Below are 18,276 nucleotides of genomic sequence, written 5' to 3' on the forward strand. Positions count from 1 at the left end.
TGGCCTGTTAAGCCTCCTGAGCCAGGGAGTGGCCCTTAAGTTACGCTGGCTGATTAGTCCAGCATTCCCTCCATTAACGTTAGTCATGGGTGACCCTGCTGGTATTTGTGTGGCTTTAGCATGTCCCTCTGCCGGAATTCCATTTTGAGAGTGTTAGCGTCCCAGAAGACAGTCTGTGTTCATCCATATACAGGAGCTCACGACATTCCCATACTCTTATGGTTAAGCCATGAGCAGCCAAACAGACTGTAAAGTTCAAAATGCTTCTCAGAGTGAAATTACACACACACATCTAGGGTGACTGCCTTTATCAACATGGAAGCGGGGAGTTTATTTTCCCTAGTTCAGACAATTTTTTTGTGATCGAGAGAGAGTTGTTACCTGAAACCACAGCTCAGCAGAATAGTACAAATGGAACCTGGACACGTGAGCCATTAATCTTTGCTCAATCCCAGCTCTCGTTTCATGGGTTCAACACCTTCAACTGTGCAGCTAAATATACTACAAAATATCACGGTGACTTTTAGAGAAGAGAGGAAGAAGAGGAGAGAGAAGGAATTCATTTATTCAAAATCAAGAGCAGCAAATCCCAGACCAGGGAAAAGAGGGCCCCTGTGGCCAAGTCTGAAGCACATTGGTATAGCAGATCACAGTAGATTCAGAACAGAGGTGGGTCTGAAGATGAGAAAAATTTATTTAGCTGCAGATGCAGCACTCCATTCCATGGTAAAGTGTAACAGGCGCAGGGTGCAGGACTCTCTGTTTGACCCTAGAGAGCTGGCTGCATAGGGAGGCCCTAGAGAACTGCATGACAGAGACAGCCAATGCAAAGGATCCATGAAGCACCTCATTCAACACCTGTGTCTGTGGTAAACAGGGCATGCTGCTTTCAGCCATTACTACCTCTAGCCCTGCAGCCAGTTTAAAAGATGTGGAGAAAAAATGGGACACAACTATATTGTTATGAGAGCTGAAAGAGGTGGCAGAATCTGTCCCAGAGTACAGGAATTTGAAAGGCATAGACAAACAGGCATCTGGGAATGTACTGCATTTGAGGCCCTTGGCAGGGAATCAGAAGACTTGGGTTCAATTCCTGGCTCAGCCACAGATCTGCCATCTGACCTTGGGCTGTAAAGTGAGGTGATACCACCTGCTTTGTAGGTGTCTCATGCAATTCGTTGCTATTTGTACAGTGCTTTGAAATCCCCAGAAGACACTATGGGTTCAGTTGTGAGACCTCCCGTGCATCCATGCAGCGGGAGAATAATAGCATGCAAGGAGCATGTGCTACCTGCATCATTGGAGCCTGCAGGGAAGGAGGAGGGGAACGGACCACCCCAGGGCTACTACTCTCATCCTGGGGAGGTGGGCAGGGAGTGGGTGGAGCCTTGGCACACCTGTGCTGGTGCAAAGGGGAAGCAATCTGTGCCAGCAAAAGGGCTGATAGATTACTCCCTCCCTGGAACAAGGTGGGGCAATGCATCTACATGCTGTCCCCTACTCAGGCTGGATTGTAGAGTTACAGTCCAGCCCTATAGAAATTATTACATTTACCGCTGTCATTTGTATATAAAGAGAAGTGTTTTATTAATAAGTGAGCAAGTGGGGAGGGAGAGAATCTTTTCTGAAGGGAAGCCAGAGCTGACTTCAGACAGATCAGGAACAAAGACCCATGCAGAACAGCTGCTGCTCCTCATTCAGAGAGGAAGGATGACAGTCTGCCCTTTGTTATCAGAGAGGCCACAGAGAGGAGGGATGATAGGATGAGGGCGGAAGGACAAGAGCAACAGGAAACTCGTATTGTTGCAAGAGCACCGACAACCAGTGACAAACTTTCTCTTTAGAGACTCTTTTGCAGACAGTGTAGAATCCTGCTATGGGGATAGGTCAAGACCAATGTCTACATTCATGTCGTTAAAACACTGAACTTCCAAGATCAGACATGCACAAGGAATCAAATTCTCCATCTGGGAATGGGGGAGTGAATTTTGCTAGGTATTCTAATACAACAGCAGGTTCAACCAGGCACTCCTGCGGGCTGTAGTGTCCTTTCCCTGCAGCTGAGTGGTATTCAAGCATGGAAAATTCTTTCCCTCATTTGATGGAATCAAGGAAAAGCTGATCATTTAAATGTAAGGTAAATGTCTTACAACCAAATCCTCACTGATGTGGATTACAAATACAAGGGGCAAATATATCAGCTTTTTACAGGAAATGGCTTTTGGAGGTCATTTTTCATCCATACAGCCATGAACACTAAAAACCAAATTCTAGTGCATAATCATATTCTTTGTTCATACTTCCTCCTGACAGCTGTATGAAAACAGAATCTCTTTGCTTAGGAATTTCGGCTCTTCATGCTTCTATCCCCTGTCTAATCCCCACAGTCCATAATCCTCTCCACAGCAACACAGTGGAATGTCAGAGGATACTTGACCACCACCACTTATATAGCTCCTTTCCTGGGAGGATCTTGAAGCACTTTACAAAAATTAACAAGCATCACATCACGTCTGCGGGCTAGACGATTATTCATTAATATGAATAAAAAGTTATGGGATCAATGCAGGAATCACTGGATGAAATTCTATGTCCTGCGCTAGGCAGGGGTCAGACCAGATGATCATAATGGTTCCTTCTGACCTTATAATCTAGTAAACTTCTAAACAAAGATCCTGTTTTCATCATGTTTCCCCAGCAGTAAAAACACATCTAGGAAATGCAAGAAGAAAAGATGCAAAACTAGAGTTCTCTTCAAACAGAATTTTTTCCAAGGTTCACAGATTCTTAGGTTTTCCTTTTCATTTCAAGCAAACCAAGTTTCCAGTATACTTAAATCATATGTATTATAAATCAATCCTGCATCTTACTAGGGAACATTTACAATTATACAAAAAATTATACAATTTTTAAGAAACTGTAACAAATCTGTTCCTTAAACCTACTGCTATCCAATATGAAAAATGATGTTAGTCACCACATAGAGTGACACAAACATTGTGTACCTTCCATTCTTCAAGAGCCTGTTTCCTTCTCTCCCAATACACATATATTTGTGTCTCAATTTACTATGGATAGTACATTTATAGGATATTTCCTACCCACATTTAGGCTATATACAGGCACTAAAAGAGCATAAAGATGTAAAGCCACAAATCAACATACAATATGTGTTCCCACATATATATCCCACTCATTCTAGTTCTGGTCCAATTCACACAAGCTAACAGCTGAGCTAACACTTTCTGTCAAGAAACATAAGCACAGAAAAGCTGTCAGACATGGAAATCAGCGCAACATAACACGAGATTTGGCTATTCCAGCTCATGTCAATCGGTGATGCACCAATAAAGCAATGTGAATTTACACCAGTTGAGGATCTGCCCCATGAAATCTGCATCTCTCACAGCTGCTCCAAAATGTGTGATGTGTACAGAGATTTATTAACAAATACAGCTATTCTGGGCTATAAAAGAGGCTGTGATGTATGTTGTATATTTTGGTTTCTTTGCAGCTGCGCACAAATCACCTGGCAACTAACCTGCACCATCAGGAGTGATGGTTCCCAGCTTCACTGCTAAGGGATAGCCCATCTCTTTGTAGTGTTCCAGTGCGTGTCCGTTTCCCCCACTGCCATCAAAGAACCATTTCCCGCACAGCACTGAGCCGTCCGTCAGGTTCAGCCAGAGGTTCTCCCGCAGGTCACACTTCGAGCACTTCCAGCCACTGAAAGTAAAGCAAAAGAAAGTGATCAGTGCTACAACCCAAAACGCTGACGTTTGAGTCCATAAACAAAAGCCCACCATCTACCAACGTGGAGTACAAGGGAGTCTCACAGCTGGGTCATTTGGCTTAGGACCAGCTTCTTGCGTTGCCCACATGGACCTCCAAAGTCACAAAACACAGGCAGCTCCTGCAGTGAGCCTTTTTCTGAAGCGCGCTGGTCGCCAAACAAACACGCCCTGGCGCCCTACCTGGGGGGAATCCTAACGCCGTTGTCTATCTGTACAAGCGTTTTGGCGTGTTTGGATACTTGTAGCTCTTCTTCCCACGAGTCCGGGTCCTGCTTTCGGTAGGGAGATTTTGAACTGAGGACTGCATCACAAGCTATTGTTACCTGTAAAATGAAGCCAAATAAAGCAGGGAGGTCAAACTCAAAAAATAACCCATCTGACAGTTCTTAGAAGGCAAAACTGAAAAGCCTCTGTCAAAGGGGCGCTAGCTACCATTGAAAGTCACAGGGAGTAAGGCACCTAGCTGCCTTTTGTGCCTTTGAAAGTCTCCCCCTTTGTAAATAAACTCTCTTCATGTTCCCAAGCCACTAAATAGACCAATGCACATTCTACCCTCAGTTGCATCTGTGCAGCCCCAGTAAAGTCCATCAGCTGGGTATGACTGAAGGCAGAATCAGGACCTCTATGTTCTGGCTCAAAAAATAACAAATACGTTTCCAGTTGAAAAGGATATTTGGAAAAACAAGCAAAAGTCTCCTTTATTTCCCAAGGGAAAAAATCTTGATGGTTCTTTGTTTCTCCTGAAAGAACTGAGTAGGCCATTGTCCGGAGAGGGCTAATGCTAGCTTGGTTTTAGAGCTGGTAGCAACAAACCTAAAGGAACTCAGAGTCAATGTTTATGCCCAGTTCAAGGATCTGGCTAGAACTAAGGACCCGAATCAGCAAGATATTGAAGCAAATGCATAACATGACGTCAACATGCACACAAGTTCTTTGCAGAATGACAGCCATTACCATCATTACTATAGCAGGTCAGGTTTCAGAGTAGCAGCCGTATTAGTCTGTATTTGCAAAAAGAAGAGGAGTACTTGTGGCACCTTAGAGACTAACCAATTTATTTGAGCATAAGCTTTCGTGAGCTAGAGCTCACTTCATCGGCTGCATCAATAAATTGCTTAAATAAATTGGTTAGTCTCTAAGGTGCAACGAGTACTCTTCTTCATTTTATAGCAGATCAGGGACCACAATAAAATATGCTGGTTTAAAAATAAACAGTGTGTTTTCTCTGCAACAGCTGATAACAGGACATTTTCTTATACTCTCTAAACTAGCTAAGGTGCTTGCAAGCTGTCAACTCTTACCCCTATATACACAGCATACCCGTGTAGTGTGGGTTTTTTAATGAGTTTACACATCGCATAAGAATGCTTTCCTTTAACCCGTAACTCCACAGGTTTCTCCATAAAGACACACTGTGAAATAGCTTAGAGCCCAAATGTAGATTGCGTATCCTTTTCTTTTAAAACACAAACCTGAATATCAAGAGAAATGCTTTTAAATTTTGCTTTTTTATTTTAATGAAACCAGTTTGCTTCGATTTTAAACATTTCCATGCAGAGTTTGTAACCCAACCATTACAGCAGCATTGTGATAACTTATAGGAACCAGAAAGTGAAACTCACAAGTCTGGTTTCATTGTCCCAGCACAGAGGCATACAAACGACAAACCAACAGCATTAACTTCAAAGTGTAAATTAAATTATTATAACTGAAAGAATACCTAATACATTATCTAAGGAATTATTAATAACATGTGTAAGAACATGTGGGTTTTTGTAAATAAATATTTGATTTATTGCCTGTGGCAACCCTTGAGCCAAGCTAATAAAAACAGATTATCTTCCAATTTATGTGTTACATTCTTTGGCCCCAATCCAATAGAACTACTCATGTGATTAAAGTTCAGCAGGTGGGTAAGTGTTTGCAGGTTTGGGGCTTTTCTTTGGCCCAAACTTTCTGAAGTGGCCTCTGATTTTGGATACCCATCTTGAGACATCTTGTTCCTGATTTTCAGAAGCGCTGAGCACCCACAACATCAACTGAAGTCAATGGGAATTGGGGTTTCTCAGTCTCTGAATATTAAGCCCTTTGATGCCTCAAATAGTGTATCCAAAACCGAGTGTCCTTTGGAAAACATGGGCCTTCTTTTGATAGTGCAGATAACAGAACAAAAATGCAGAAACAGATGCAGCAGTCAATTCTCAACATGACTCAGTACTTCTGTACAAAGCACTGCCAACCCTCACATCTGCTGCAGGGGAATTCCCAAGCCTTCAATCCCCATCACCTGTTTGCAGCTTCCTTAAACTCTCTTTTCTCTCTCCCTCCTCCCTCCCTAAACGCCCTCCACCTTCTCCCCATCACTGGTGCCAAGTTCTGTAGCATGTTCTAATCCCTCAGTTTGCTTCAGCTACCCAACTACCACCTGCCTTCACTGACCCACACACTCACCTCCCACTTCCTCTCTCAATACCAGCAGGCCTTCTCTCCCCTGCCTCAGCAATCAGACCCCTGACCTCCCTAACTACCACCCCAGCCCCCATCTCCTCCAACTTCACTGAATGCTTATCTACACATGTAGACTCTGTTGCTCCTCCAGCTTCATCCTGCTGCCTCCGCTTTCCACACCACTCAACCTGCACTCTCTGAAGTCTCTAGCAACCGCATCCTAGCCAGATCTCAGGGTCTCATCATCAGCTTCATCCTCTCTGCTGCTTTGGACTGTCCCATACACTCCTTTTCAACATTTCTGCCTCCCCGGGTTTTTGCCCCTCTCCAGTCCAACAAGACAGCTGTTAAGATCCTCTTCCTCGCCCATCACCATCTAACCTCACCCCTCTGAATCCGTCCACCGGCTCCCCCTTCTCCATCTCAAAGTTCAAGATTCTCGCTCTTGCGTGCAAGACCCTGCATAACTCTGCCATCTGTTCTTAACTGCCCTGGTCTCTTTTGCTTCACCCCTCTCTAACCTCCTCAACACTGTCAAAAAGCTAGTCTCCACACACCATGGGTCCACTTCTCCCAGCACAGTCTTTACTCTTTCTTCCACCACCCAGAGGTGATGCATAAGGCCACTGTCCTCTCCCCACTGAAATCCCTCCAGTAGAACAGCTTTGGGGGGAGAAGAAAGGAGAGACAGGACATACAGGGAAGGAAGTAGAGAATACAATAGAGAGAAAGGGTAGGGGAGCAAAAGGAGAAGAATGGCCTGCTAATTAAGGCGCTAGCCTGAGACACAGGAGACCTGAGTTCAATTCCTTGCTCTGCCATAACTTCCTGTGTGACTGTGGGCAAGTTACCACGTTAGTCTCTCGGTGCCTCAGGTCCCGATCTGTAAAATGGGGCACTTCCCTACCATATAGGGGTGATAGGAGGATAAATATATTAATTGTGAGGTTCTGAGATACTACAGTGATGAGGGCTATATAAGTGCCCCAAGAAGGAAGAGAGGGGTCAAAAACAGATAATCAAGGCAAAGCATGAAGACATGATAACAGTCTTCAAGTACATGAAACGTTGTTATAAAGAGGAGGGTGATAAATTGTGATCCTTAATCACTGAGGACAGGACAAGTGTAATGGGCTTAAACTGCAGCAAGGGAAAATTAGGTTAGATGTTAGGAAAAACTTTCTAACTGTCAGGGTGGTTAAGCACTGGAACAAATTACCTAGGAAGGTTGTGGAATCCCCATCATTGGAGACTTTTAAGAACAGGTTAGACAAACACCTGTCAGGGACACTCTAAATCAGTGGTTCCCAAACTGGGATTCATGAACCCCTGGGAGTTCTCAGAAAAAATTCTCTAATGGCGGAGAGAGCTGTCCCTAGGGACCCTGGGCAGCACAGGGCCAGCAGCCCGAAGCCCCTGGACTTCCAAGAGCTAAGCAGATCAAAGCAAGCGTATCTATCACACTGAGGAGATTTCAACTTCAAGACTCCTTATAAGAAATGGAAAGGGAGGTAGATATTTTTTGCTGTTTTTAAAATTGAATAGGCAGCTAGTATTGTTTTAAAAATTATTATGAAGAACAAGTTTAAGCTTTGTAAGTTGTAAGTGCGTTGTTTGCCTGGACTGCTCAAGACCTGAATGCTTGTGTAGGAGGAACTCTTTGAGTTAGCTTCTTAAATCCTTCATTCTGTTTCACATCTGATACTCCTTGATGAAACATAGGAGCCTTGTCTTATAACAAGCTTATTCAAAGTGATACAAGCTATGAAAGTGAGATCTTGGAAGAGTGTTGCCGTTTTCATAATGTAATAAAAATACTGTAATGATAAATAATAAATAATAACAAATAGTGTGTAATAAGCATAGCATAAAAACAAATTTTAAATTTCCAAGATCACTGCTTTTATAATTTATACTCAGGTAAAGGAGAAAATCCCTGGAAATATTCATTTTTAGGAGGAGGTTCGCGAGACTTGACATTTTCGTGAAAGGGGTTCACAGGTTGTTAAAGTTTGGGAACCACTGGTCTAGATAAATACTTAGTCCTGCCTCAGTCGTACATTACTATGATTCTAAGAGATAAACCATTGGCCATAGAACAAGACAGAATAAGTGGAGTGAACCAGGAAGAGGAAGACGGTAAAACAGAAGCATGACACAGATGGAGTAAGTCACATTTTTTCAAATGCCTCCCCTTTGCCTAATTTCCCCATGCAGGGGATGAGAGAGACCCTGATAGTAAAAATAACCAACATACACATGAGCAAACAAACCCCTGTATCCATAAAAAATGAACTTGGAGTCAATTCCTACTCTGCCACCAGTAGCACACACTCACTGACCAGTGCTGGCAACTCCTCTATATTTGGTAATGGAATTTCATAGTGATCTGGAAATATAACGAGTTTGGCTTCATCTTCATACTCAAAATCATCATTGTTTAAATCGCCATTTGTTTCTAGATCTGCAAAAGAGAGAGAGAGAGAACGTAAGGAGATGATAAACTGTTAAGGAAACTAAAAAAATGTTTAGACTGAAATCTGACAATTTATCTGGGGGGAAAAGCTGAGGAACAAAGTATCCATCCTGAGTTAATACTCATTCACAATCACAGCTGCGCTGGCCGCTGAGTACAGCAGCCATCGTTGTGTTGTTACGGACATTGCACTTTGGGAAGTAGATAAGATCCTGGTATTCTTTTGGGTTACTCATTAAGAACAAGAACATAATGCATTCTGGTAGCATCTTTCATCTAGGTCTCAAAGCACTTTACAAACACTGAGGCTTTGTCTGTATTGGAAAGTTTTACCCATTATATCAATATAGTCATACCAGTGTGACCCTCCATGTGGACACACCTATTCCAATATAGAGTGGCTTTCTTTGGTTTAGATTAAACGCCTTCCCATGCAACATGAACTAAACCAAAAAAGGCACGCGTAATGTAATAAAAGCGTGTACACTGGGGTTTATACCTGTATAGCTATATAATTTAAATTCACACCTTCGATTTTAGCAAAAACACTTTTCCCTGTAGACAAGAATAATCGAAGTCTCACATCATTCCCCATGAAGTATTACGAACAAATGAGGAAGGTGAAGTACAGAGAAGCAGAGGCCAACATTTTCAAAAGTAGTTTTTAATTTTGATGCCTCATTTTTGGGGGCCCCGACTTGAGCCCCCCAGATTTTCAGAGGTGTTGAGAACATGAACCTACTATTCACTCCCGCACCTCCCATTCTCTGCCCCTGGGGCTGTGGTTGCTCAGAAGCTCTGAAAATCAAGACGCACATGCCTCACATTATGCCACATGCCCCAAAATGGAAGTGCACAAAAGCAGAGGGCCTCTTGGGGAAATGTTGGCTGTGATCTGCCCATCAGTGGGTGGCCAACTTAACGATACCGAGCAATTTGGGTAAGGTGAACTAACTTCCCTTCCTAACCAATAACACATGAACGTAGAATAAAAGAAGCTGATGGGTGTTGCAGTGACCATTTGCCTGCTCTCCTGGTGCCTTCTTGGACACATATGAATACGGAAGATGATACACTGAGATCCACAGCCGAAAAGTCCCAAGTATTATTATTATAGGAAACTAAATGCTCAAGATTAACTGGGTTAACAAGCAGTAATATTTACATGAGATTTGGGTGCTTTTATCATCTTTCATTTCCCTTCCTTTATGCTATGCAGATTTTATAAGATGAAGCCACAAAAAGGAGCAGCGTAAGGAGAGTGAGAAGTAAAAACATGACAGTGTTGCAGTTTTCATGGAAGTCAATGGACATTTTCCCATCAACATGATGGAAGCAGAATCCATCTAGACATCAGGTTTCTACTGTCACATGAAGAAGAGAACATCTGGCCTGAGGTGATGGATAGCTGACTCAGGTTGGCCCTCATTTGTTCTCAAGGTACATACATAATTTTTACTGATCTACTTAAATGTTAAACAAGCACTGGCATCAACCACTGCACATGTGGAATGTACGAAATCTCGGGTAAGGTGAAGATGAAAGGTGCATGAGTTAAATTACACCCTCTACTTATCCACAGAACAGTCACAGAATAAACAGAATGACTAGGAGCTTCTCCCAAACTCTCACACTAATACACCTCAATCGGACCTGGAGGGATCACCTCTAGGGACAACAATAATCCAGGCTCCATTGAGTCCTTGGCTCTCTGCTGAGGCTGCCAAACCAGGATCAGTTAGTGCCAACTGGGGTTTTAATAATGTGACCACTTGTCTAATAACAACTGGCCCAACCCCACCAACCCACTGCACATAGTCTGAAAAGACAGCCAACAGCAACCTTTAATCACTAACAATCTGGGCTAGATTAAAACAGATGATCTAGAGGAGAGACTAACCCATTACCAACTCCCTGGCTAGCCAATTCTCTCAATAATCCTTTTCCTTAAAAATCATTTTCACAGCAGTCTACTACGGATCACCCAATAACTCCACTACAACCCAGCGCGTCTTTAACATTTCCCATTTCAATCCTTGATTCTGAAGGAATTCTATGGATCCAAACACAATGCTAAACTTTTTCAGAATGCACCTAAAAATAACTTATCTGTTCTTAAAGAAAAATCAAACTGAACAACCTCAAGCCACGGAGGTGTGTGACACCAAACCATGCTGAAGTTCAGTAATGCCCAAGACACTGACAAGTGGCCACCGTCCATAAGGCTAAACAGTTTAAACACACAGTGTCTCTAGGTAACTCCAGAAATGTTATGCTCCAGTTCCCGAAAGCAGCTAAAATATCCAGCATATATCAACATAGGTGTGGAGAAGGTAAGTCATCCCATTTGGAGCCTGTAACGATGCATTTCAATCAGCCACCAGAGGGCACTGGAGGATGGCTTACTCCAGTGGTTCTCAATCAGAGGTATATGTACTCCTGGGGGTACTCAGTGTTCTTCCAGGGGGTACATCAACTCATCTAGATATTTGCCTGGTTTTACAACAGGCTACACAAAAAGCACTAGCGAAGTCAGTACAAATTAAAATTTCATACAATGACTTGTTTATACTGCTTTATATACTGAAATGTAGTACAATAGTTATATTCCAATTGATTTATAATTATGTGATAAAAATGAGAAAGTCAGGAAATTTTTAAGTAATAGTGTACTGTGATATTTTTGTATTTTTGTCTGATTTTGTAAGCAAATAGTTTTTAAGTGAGGTGAAACTTGGGATACGCAAGACAAATCAGACTCCTGAAAGGGATACAGTAGTCTGGAAAGGTTGAGAGCCACTGGCTTACTCTGATCATTGCCAATACCTTTAGACATCTGTAAAGGCCTTTGATATTTTTTATTTCTTCACTTTACAGACATTAAGGATGATCAGCTGGTCTAGCATTAATGATCTGCTATATACAAATAGCAATGGCACGGCTCTTCTGGGTGTAAGAACCAGACTGACACCATCACTCCAAGCAGCCCATTTTGACCAAGCCCAATAACATTGACCTGACCTGGATTTGAACCGGTGACCTAGAGATGAAAGATTCCGTATCCCATTAGCAATCAATCCCTTGATGATGAGGGTAATGACGCACTTAGGAGTATCCCACCATTTTAGCTACAGTGAAGAAAGGGAAAAGGGGAAGTTTAATTTATCTTTTAAGGCTTCATGCCATTCAGATTGCTACAAGACCAGGAAATTAATTCTCTCTGCACAATCACCTCAGAAGCCTGACATACTGACTTCAAGGCAGCATGACAAAAAAAAGACATACACTGTTCCATCAGTGCTAGCGAAAGAATGAAGATTTAATTTGTGTTTTTTTGAAAAGGGACTATGCAAAATCAGCACCATCTCACTCAACACTTCTGCTCCATGTGGCCAAGATTTGCAAAACTGACTAGCCATTCTGGGTGCCTAACTTTGGGTGACTAACATCTTAAAGGGACCTGATTTTCAGAGGGTGAGTTCTCAGCACTTTAAGCCAGGCCTTTCTAAAAGGGGTCACTTGAGCATCTCAAAATCACTAGCCACTTTGGAAAACCCTGGCCTGTGCACGTTCAGAGATGTTTAGTTCAGTGATAAAAATAAATTCTCCTTCCTTTTTATTTCCAATAACCCTGCAGAGCCAAAAAAGCTGAGAGACGGTGAGTTCGTATCTGATCAACAGAACCATTAACTATGTTCTATTATGAGAGAACAGGGCTACCCTGGAGTAACTGCAGGCAGAATCTGCCTTCCACAATTGTTACTGGGGATTATGCGTGAGCAGGGAAGAACCCACTTGAATTTCAAAACTTAGGTTAGGTTTGCCGAGCCAGCAATTGGGGGAAAAAAATCTATTTTTACTTGTAAATCGAGCAAATTTTATTTAGAAATCAATGTAACTTGAGTAGCAAGGAATGCTGGGAAGCCACTTTCCCACACAATCCCTTCCCAGGTGAAGGCAACACTTCAAGATGCCTGAATACCATGAGCCCAGGAACCCCTGTGTAGTAATGGGCTTACTTTAGCTCTGAGGTCTCACACAGGCACCAGACAACTGGTGTACAGCAATTCTGAAAGGCTGCTACATTGATGCTGAACCCACACAGGGCAATGTATTTCCCTTCTAAGGGACCAGGAGCTTTATGAGGCTGTCATAGGCACAATTAAACATTGTAGTCATCAAAACAGAGCACCCACGGGTCACAAAGAGCGTGCTGAGGGAGAGGACGAAAGGGAAGGCAAAATAACCAATGCTCTAAGTGGAGGCCAGGCTGGGATTGTTATTTTGGGCAAGAAGTCAGCAGGGTAAATTTACTCAGCTATCATCTGCCCAGCTCATAAGCATCACCCTAGTGATAGCGAGAAGTGCACTGCCGCTGGCTGACTGAAAACAGCAGCTGAGTGGGCTGTTGGTGGCAGAGAGTGCCGTAAACTAAGCCATTAGAGGGAAAAGAAGGGAGAAACACTTGACTGGACATGCCCAGATTAGATTTAGATGAGTTACCAACTGAACGCACTAATAATAGTGGCATAATTAGATCCCAGGCAGGACCCCCAAACAGGATGTCCACCGTGTGCGTGGTGATGCCTGTGTGTGAGACAGAGAGCTCCCTCATAACACAGATCAATGAGTTCGCAACCGATATTGAGGCCCTACAAAGGGGTCTTGAAAATCAAGTCTCATTTAGGGCTCAATCCAGATCCCATTGCCTTGAATGGCAGAGGCTCAAGCCCTTGAACCTCAAATCATTCCTTCCAGCTGCCCCCAAATTATCATGAATGCAGCATCTGTCTATTCAGATAAGCGAGCCATTTGGAACAAGGATTCGTCTTCAGACATGTCTGTAAAGCACCAAGCTCACTAGCAAAGCTATAAAAGAAATAGATAAATAATAAATATACTCTACAGCCATTTCATCCTGTTTGGTGAAAGGAAACCAAACTGCAGCACAACTGAGATTTTACAATGCTTCTCACTAGGATCCACTAAATCACTAACTATAAACTGGATAATATTTGCACGGTGCTTTGAAGATGTAAAGCATTAAGTACTATTTTTTACTATGAGGTATTTACCTCAGTTTAACACCATAGCGGTTAATATAATCATTATTTCCACTCCCACTGTACTATGGATTTTCTTCAAAATTACAAGTTAAGTAGCCAAGAAAACTAAGCCAACAAAATTAAAATCCCTAGTTGTATTCCTAATAATGTTAGGGTTAGTTATACTGATTTTATGTAAGTATGGTTGTTAATATGTTTTGTAGTCAGGGCTCCTACTTCCTATGGCTCTATCTAAAACAACAAATTATTAAAACTGCAATATTTGTAATCTCTTATTTTCTTTTCACTATATATGCTGTCTGTCCACCTTTCTGAATTTCACTTAAGTTTGGGTAATGAAACTAGAAAGTTACAATTTCACTCACTTCTTAGCCCGTTTCGCTTTTGGCTCTCATGTGCTGGCACACCTCTATTGTATTTAAGTTCACAAAGCTACAGGGGAATGTTTAAATCCTCAAATCACCATTTCTATTCATAGAGTAGTGTCTGTATTTTGTACAATCACACTTACATGAACACAAAATCTAAATATTGAGCCACAAGCTAGATGACTGAACCCTTTTAAGAAGGCGGTAACATTGCAAAATAAATAGACAAGTTAAAGATATCCTTACTGAAAACAGGGCTCAAGCACATTTTGCCTGCAAGGTGCTTATGGTCTGGAAGACTAGCCATGTTGGCTCCAAATTAGTTTACCGAAGCAATTAACCAGATGTCATCAGGGAAAGTTGGAGACGTTCACACACAAAGTTCACATAAGGACATTTTTGCAAACTCACAAATAAAAGATTCTCTATTCCCTTCTTAGGCTAATTTTTGTTTCTAACTCACACAATTGGCAGCACACCCCCTACCATGGCTCTTTTCAGTGTTTCGGGAAGGAGAATCTCAATGGTTTGATCCTACGCTTTTTTCAGATTTCTTCATTTCCATTCTATTCTCATGATAGCAGCAGTTCTGGAAGCCATTCTATGAGATTTTTAAAGATGTGTTTCTAATAGAGGAGACTGGAAGGGGTTTAATAGCCTTAATAGCCGTATATCAAAGAGGATTATAACTAGCAGAGTAACAGGTGCCCAAACTAGCCTGACTGTACAGAAAGCCAGCTTCACTGGGGCTGCTAGGAATCACTCAGAGCAAGACACCCAAAACCTATCTCAGAAGGTCACTTGATCATCTATTGCAGCCCCACTACCTGTGTGAGCCCAGACTGGCTAGGAATATGCATTGGCTGACCAATCACTGCCAGTTTGGTGTCAGCCTCTATCATGGAATGAGCAAGTAAAAGCAGTATTTAAAGTTCTGTAAAGATGGAACATCTGGCAACTCAACACCAGCTATGAGAAAGCATCTAGAGGCAGCATGGTTACTGCTCTGCTACTCTGCCTCTGCTACTGACTCCTTGTGCAACCTCATGCAATTCACTTAACCCCTCAGTGCTTTAGTTCCCCCATTTGTGAATGGGGATAATCATATTTATTTACTCACCTTTACATCCATAGATCTCAAAGAACTTTACAAAGGGCTATACAGGTGCTAACCACTGCTGTAAAAACACCACTTAAAGGATTAAAATGAGACAGTATCAAGAGAGTTTCAGTTCATCCCCAAGCAGCAAGAGCTGTGCAGAGGATTATGAAGGAGCACACTGCCCAGAGGAGAGCAGAATCTCCACAGATGTCTCAGATCCATAAGGTCCTGGGGTAAACAGTGACAATTCAATGGACCAAATTCATCACTGGTGTAACTCCCCTGCCTTCAAGGATTAATTGGAACCAAGGCTGTTGGAACATCTGGAACAGCTCTAACAGCACGGGAGCAGAATAGTCAGATGCAAGGGCACAATTTAAAGAGCAGGAACAAACCCCTCTTCTAGCAACAAACGGCAGAGGAGCAATGGTGCATCACTGACCCTCTCTAAGCTATATAAAATGCGTATGCAGTAAATTAGCAATAACAAAATTTGGTTCTGTGTTTCTATGAGCCTCTTTTGTGTGCATCTCATTCACATTTGCATTACTAACACTGCAAGGCAGCCCTGCTTGGCAGTCTGATTTCTTTCGGAAGCTTATGCAGACACTCTGTAATCGTTTAGTGATAATTGAAAATTATTCTAAATATGAAATGCTAGCAACTGGCATTTAAACCAGTGCCTGCCAACTCCTCATTAACAGCACCTTCCTCTTACGGCGGGTGGGGGGGCGGGAAGGGGAAGAGAAGAGAACTTCACTTGTTTACTCTCCTCTCACTAACTTCCCCTTTCTTTTCTTTTCTCCAGGAGCCTTTTTCAGAACTTACTCCTGCCATTAAAAATGATTGAATCCATCACAATCCTCTCAGCAACACATTCCACAGACCAAAGTAACTCCAGTGGGATGCCAAGCTATTGTTCCCCCTTCCACTATCAGAAAGCTGGCGTTTGCTATGAAAACATTTAACCCCTTCACCTCAGGAAGAATTACTTAGCTACTTTCAGTAGTGACTATGGCTTCTATTCTCTCTCCACCCCATGAAAGACATGAAAAGGAAAAAAAATACACAGAAAATGCACCAAAAAAGCCCCAGAAGTGTGTAGAGTGGAGCTGATACTGTAGGGTCCCAATGAAGGAGTTTATGGGGTCCTAAGATTTCTTGGCTGATGCATAAATCAACTGATATCTAGGAAAATTAGGGTTTGATAGAAAGATGATTAGAGGCAGATGAAGGAAACTCATTGGGGGTTTCCCTTGCTTTCCCTCACTTCCTTGCTTTGTGTATATCAGGGAGACATGTCAGGCAGATAGAATTGTGTAAGCGTTATTAAAAGATGTTCAGTATACATGTACAGTTACATTTACTTTGGACCAGAATGGGGACCCCTTACCCACACTCATAAGCAGTTACAAATAGTTCCACAGAAGTTAATGGGACTACTCCTGAGAGCAACTGCTCACAAGCAGGAATCAGGGATCCCCAGACTGGCCCTATATAAAAAGTTAATCCAAATTCACATTTTATAAAAGCAATATACTATGGTGATGGCGCACATGTAAGTAGACAGACAGGTGTCTAACAAACCCTAAGCAGTTTGAGAATATCTGTGAGGCTGTTTTGGGATGATCATTAATAATTTATTTTAAAAGGAAGACACTTACAAATTTGTAATCTTTCTACTTTGAACAGTTTTAAAAACAAAACAAAATAAGGCGGACATGCTGTAGTGGCAGGTGTACCCAAATGCACATGCACTGGGGTTAGACACAAGGACTGTGTGAGAGCAGCTATCTACAATACCTAAAAATAGCACTGCATTCCTCCTTTTTGGTAAAGCTCCACCAGATGCGCCTGGTACCTTCTGGAAAGAAAAAAAGAAAATATACAGTTAAAAATCTAACCTGTGAACCTGAAATAAGCAAACAACAGCCTCATGCCGGAGCTTCCCCCGACAGGTAGAGGGGTCAGTGTGCGTTCGGCGTGTTTTCGGGGGAGGGATGCACAGGTACAAATTTAGTACTGGTAAAAGGTGCCAGACGGACATCCCTGAACAACAAAGTCCTCTATTTAACCATAGAACACCTACAGCAGGGGCAGCAGAAGCATACGCTTCCTTCATATCCCTCGCCAATGGGACTTGACCCTGATCCAGTGGGACCACCTTTGGAAGTCAGAGTAGTTTATTCTATATGTCCACTTACTCCCCTCTGCCAGCAGACCGATTGTGATAGCACTGGTAATGACACACACACATACCCTAAGAACTGGATGGGACCATCACGTAATTTCACACCTACTCCCACACCATCAGATGTCAAGAGTGCTTAATGACTGGACGCAGACTGGACATGATGAGCCGGAGAAGAAAGACTCTGCCTCCCATTACCAATCCAGGTGGGCCACCGGGGCCCTCTTGGGTGTTATAACAGACTGTTATCTGAAGTAAATAATCTAAAATAAATGCCTCCTCAATGAGGGCCTGAGCCTGCTCCCACTGAAGTGAATGAGAGTGATCACAGTGGTCTGTAAGCGTTAGGTGCTATGCAGAAAACCTATCTAGGCAGCCTGGTTTAGTTTTAAGATGGCAAAAACCTATGAGCAGAGCAGAGCAGAGCACAGCTGTGTGACAGATATTCCAGCGATAGAGCTAATTTCAATTTCAGGTAGTGCTTTTGCCAATTCAAAGTGCTTTACAAAGCAATGGAAGAATATGCACAAATGCACAAAGCCTTGGAAACAAGCAGGGAGAACTGGAGGTCCTGGTGATGTCAAGTAACTATGACGTGATCAGAATAACAGAGACTTGGTGGGATAACTCATATGACTGGAGTACTGTCATGGATGGTTATAAACTGTTCAGGAAGGACAGGCAGGGCAGAAAAGGTGGGGGAGTAGCACTGTATGTAAGGGAGCAGTATGACTGCTCAGAGCTCCGGTACGAAACTGCAGAAAAACCTGAGTGTCTCTGGATTAAGTTTAGAAGTGTGTGCAACAAGAGTGATGTAGTGGTGGGAGTCTG

The 18,276-nt window shown here is 42.6% G+C and overlaps 1 protein-coding gene across 2 annotated transcripts in view; it reads right to left on the reverse strand.

The window, feature by feature from the left end:
- USP13 (ubiquitin specific peptidase 13) overlaps positions 1–18,276 on the reverse strand; it is an 83,159-nt gene that overhangs the window by 40,505 nt on the left and 24,378 nt on the right. For both annotated transcript variants that reach the window (XM_084638983.1, XM_084638982.1), the window contains exons 3-6: positions 17,058–17,118; positions 8,585–8,706; positions 3,975–4,117; positions 3,542–3,726 (exon numbers count right to left, since the gene is read on the reverse strand). In XM_084638983.1, the coding sequence (XP_084495109.1) occupies positions 3,542–3,726; positions 3,975–4,117; positions 8,585–8,706; positions 17,058–17,118 (511 nt within the window). The remainder of the gene's footprint in view (positions 1–3,541; positions 3,727–3,974; positions 4,118–8,584; positions 8,707–17,057; positions 17,119–18,276) is intronic.

The sequence above is a fragment of the Lepidochelys olivacea genome (assembly GCF_965140295.1).
Source record: "Lepidochelys olivacea isolate rLepOli2 genome assembly, chromosome: 9".
NCBI lineage: Eukaryota > Metazoa > Chordata > Testudines > Cheloniidae > Lepidochelys > Lepidochelys olivacea.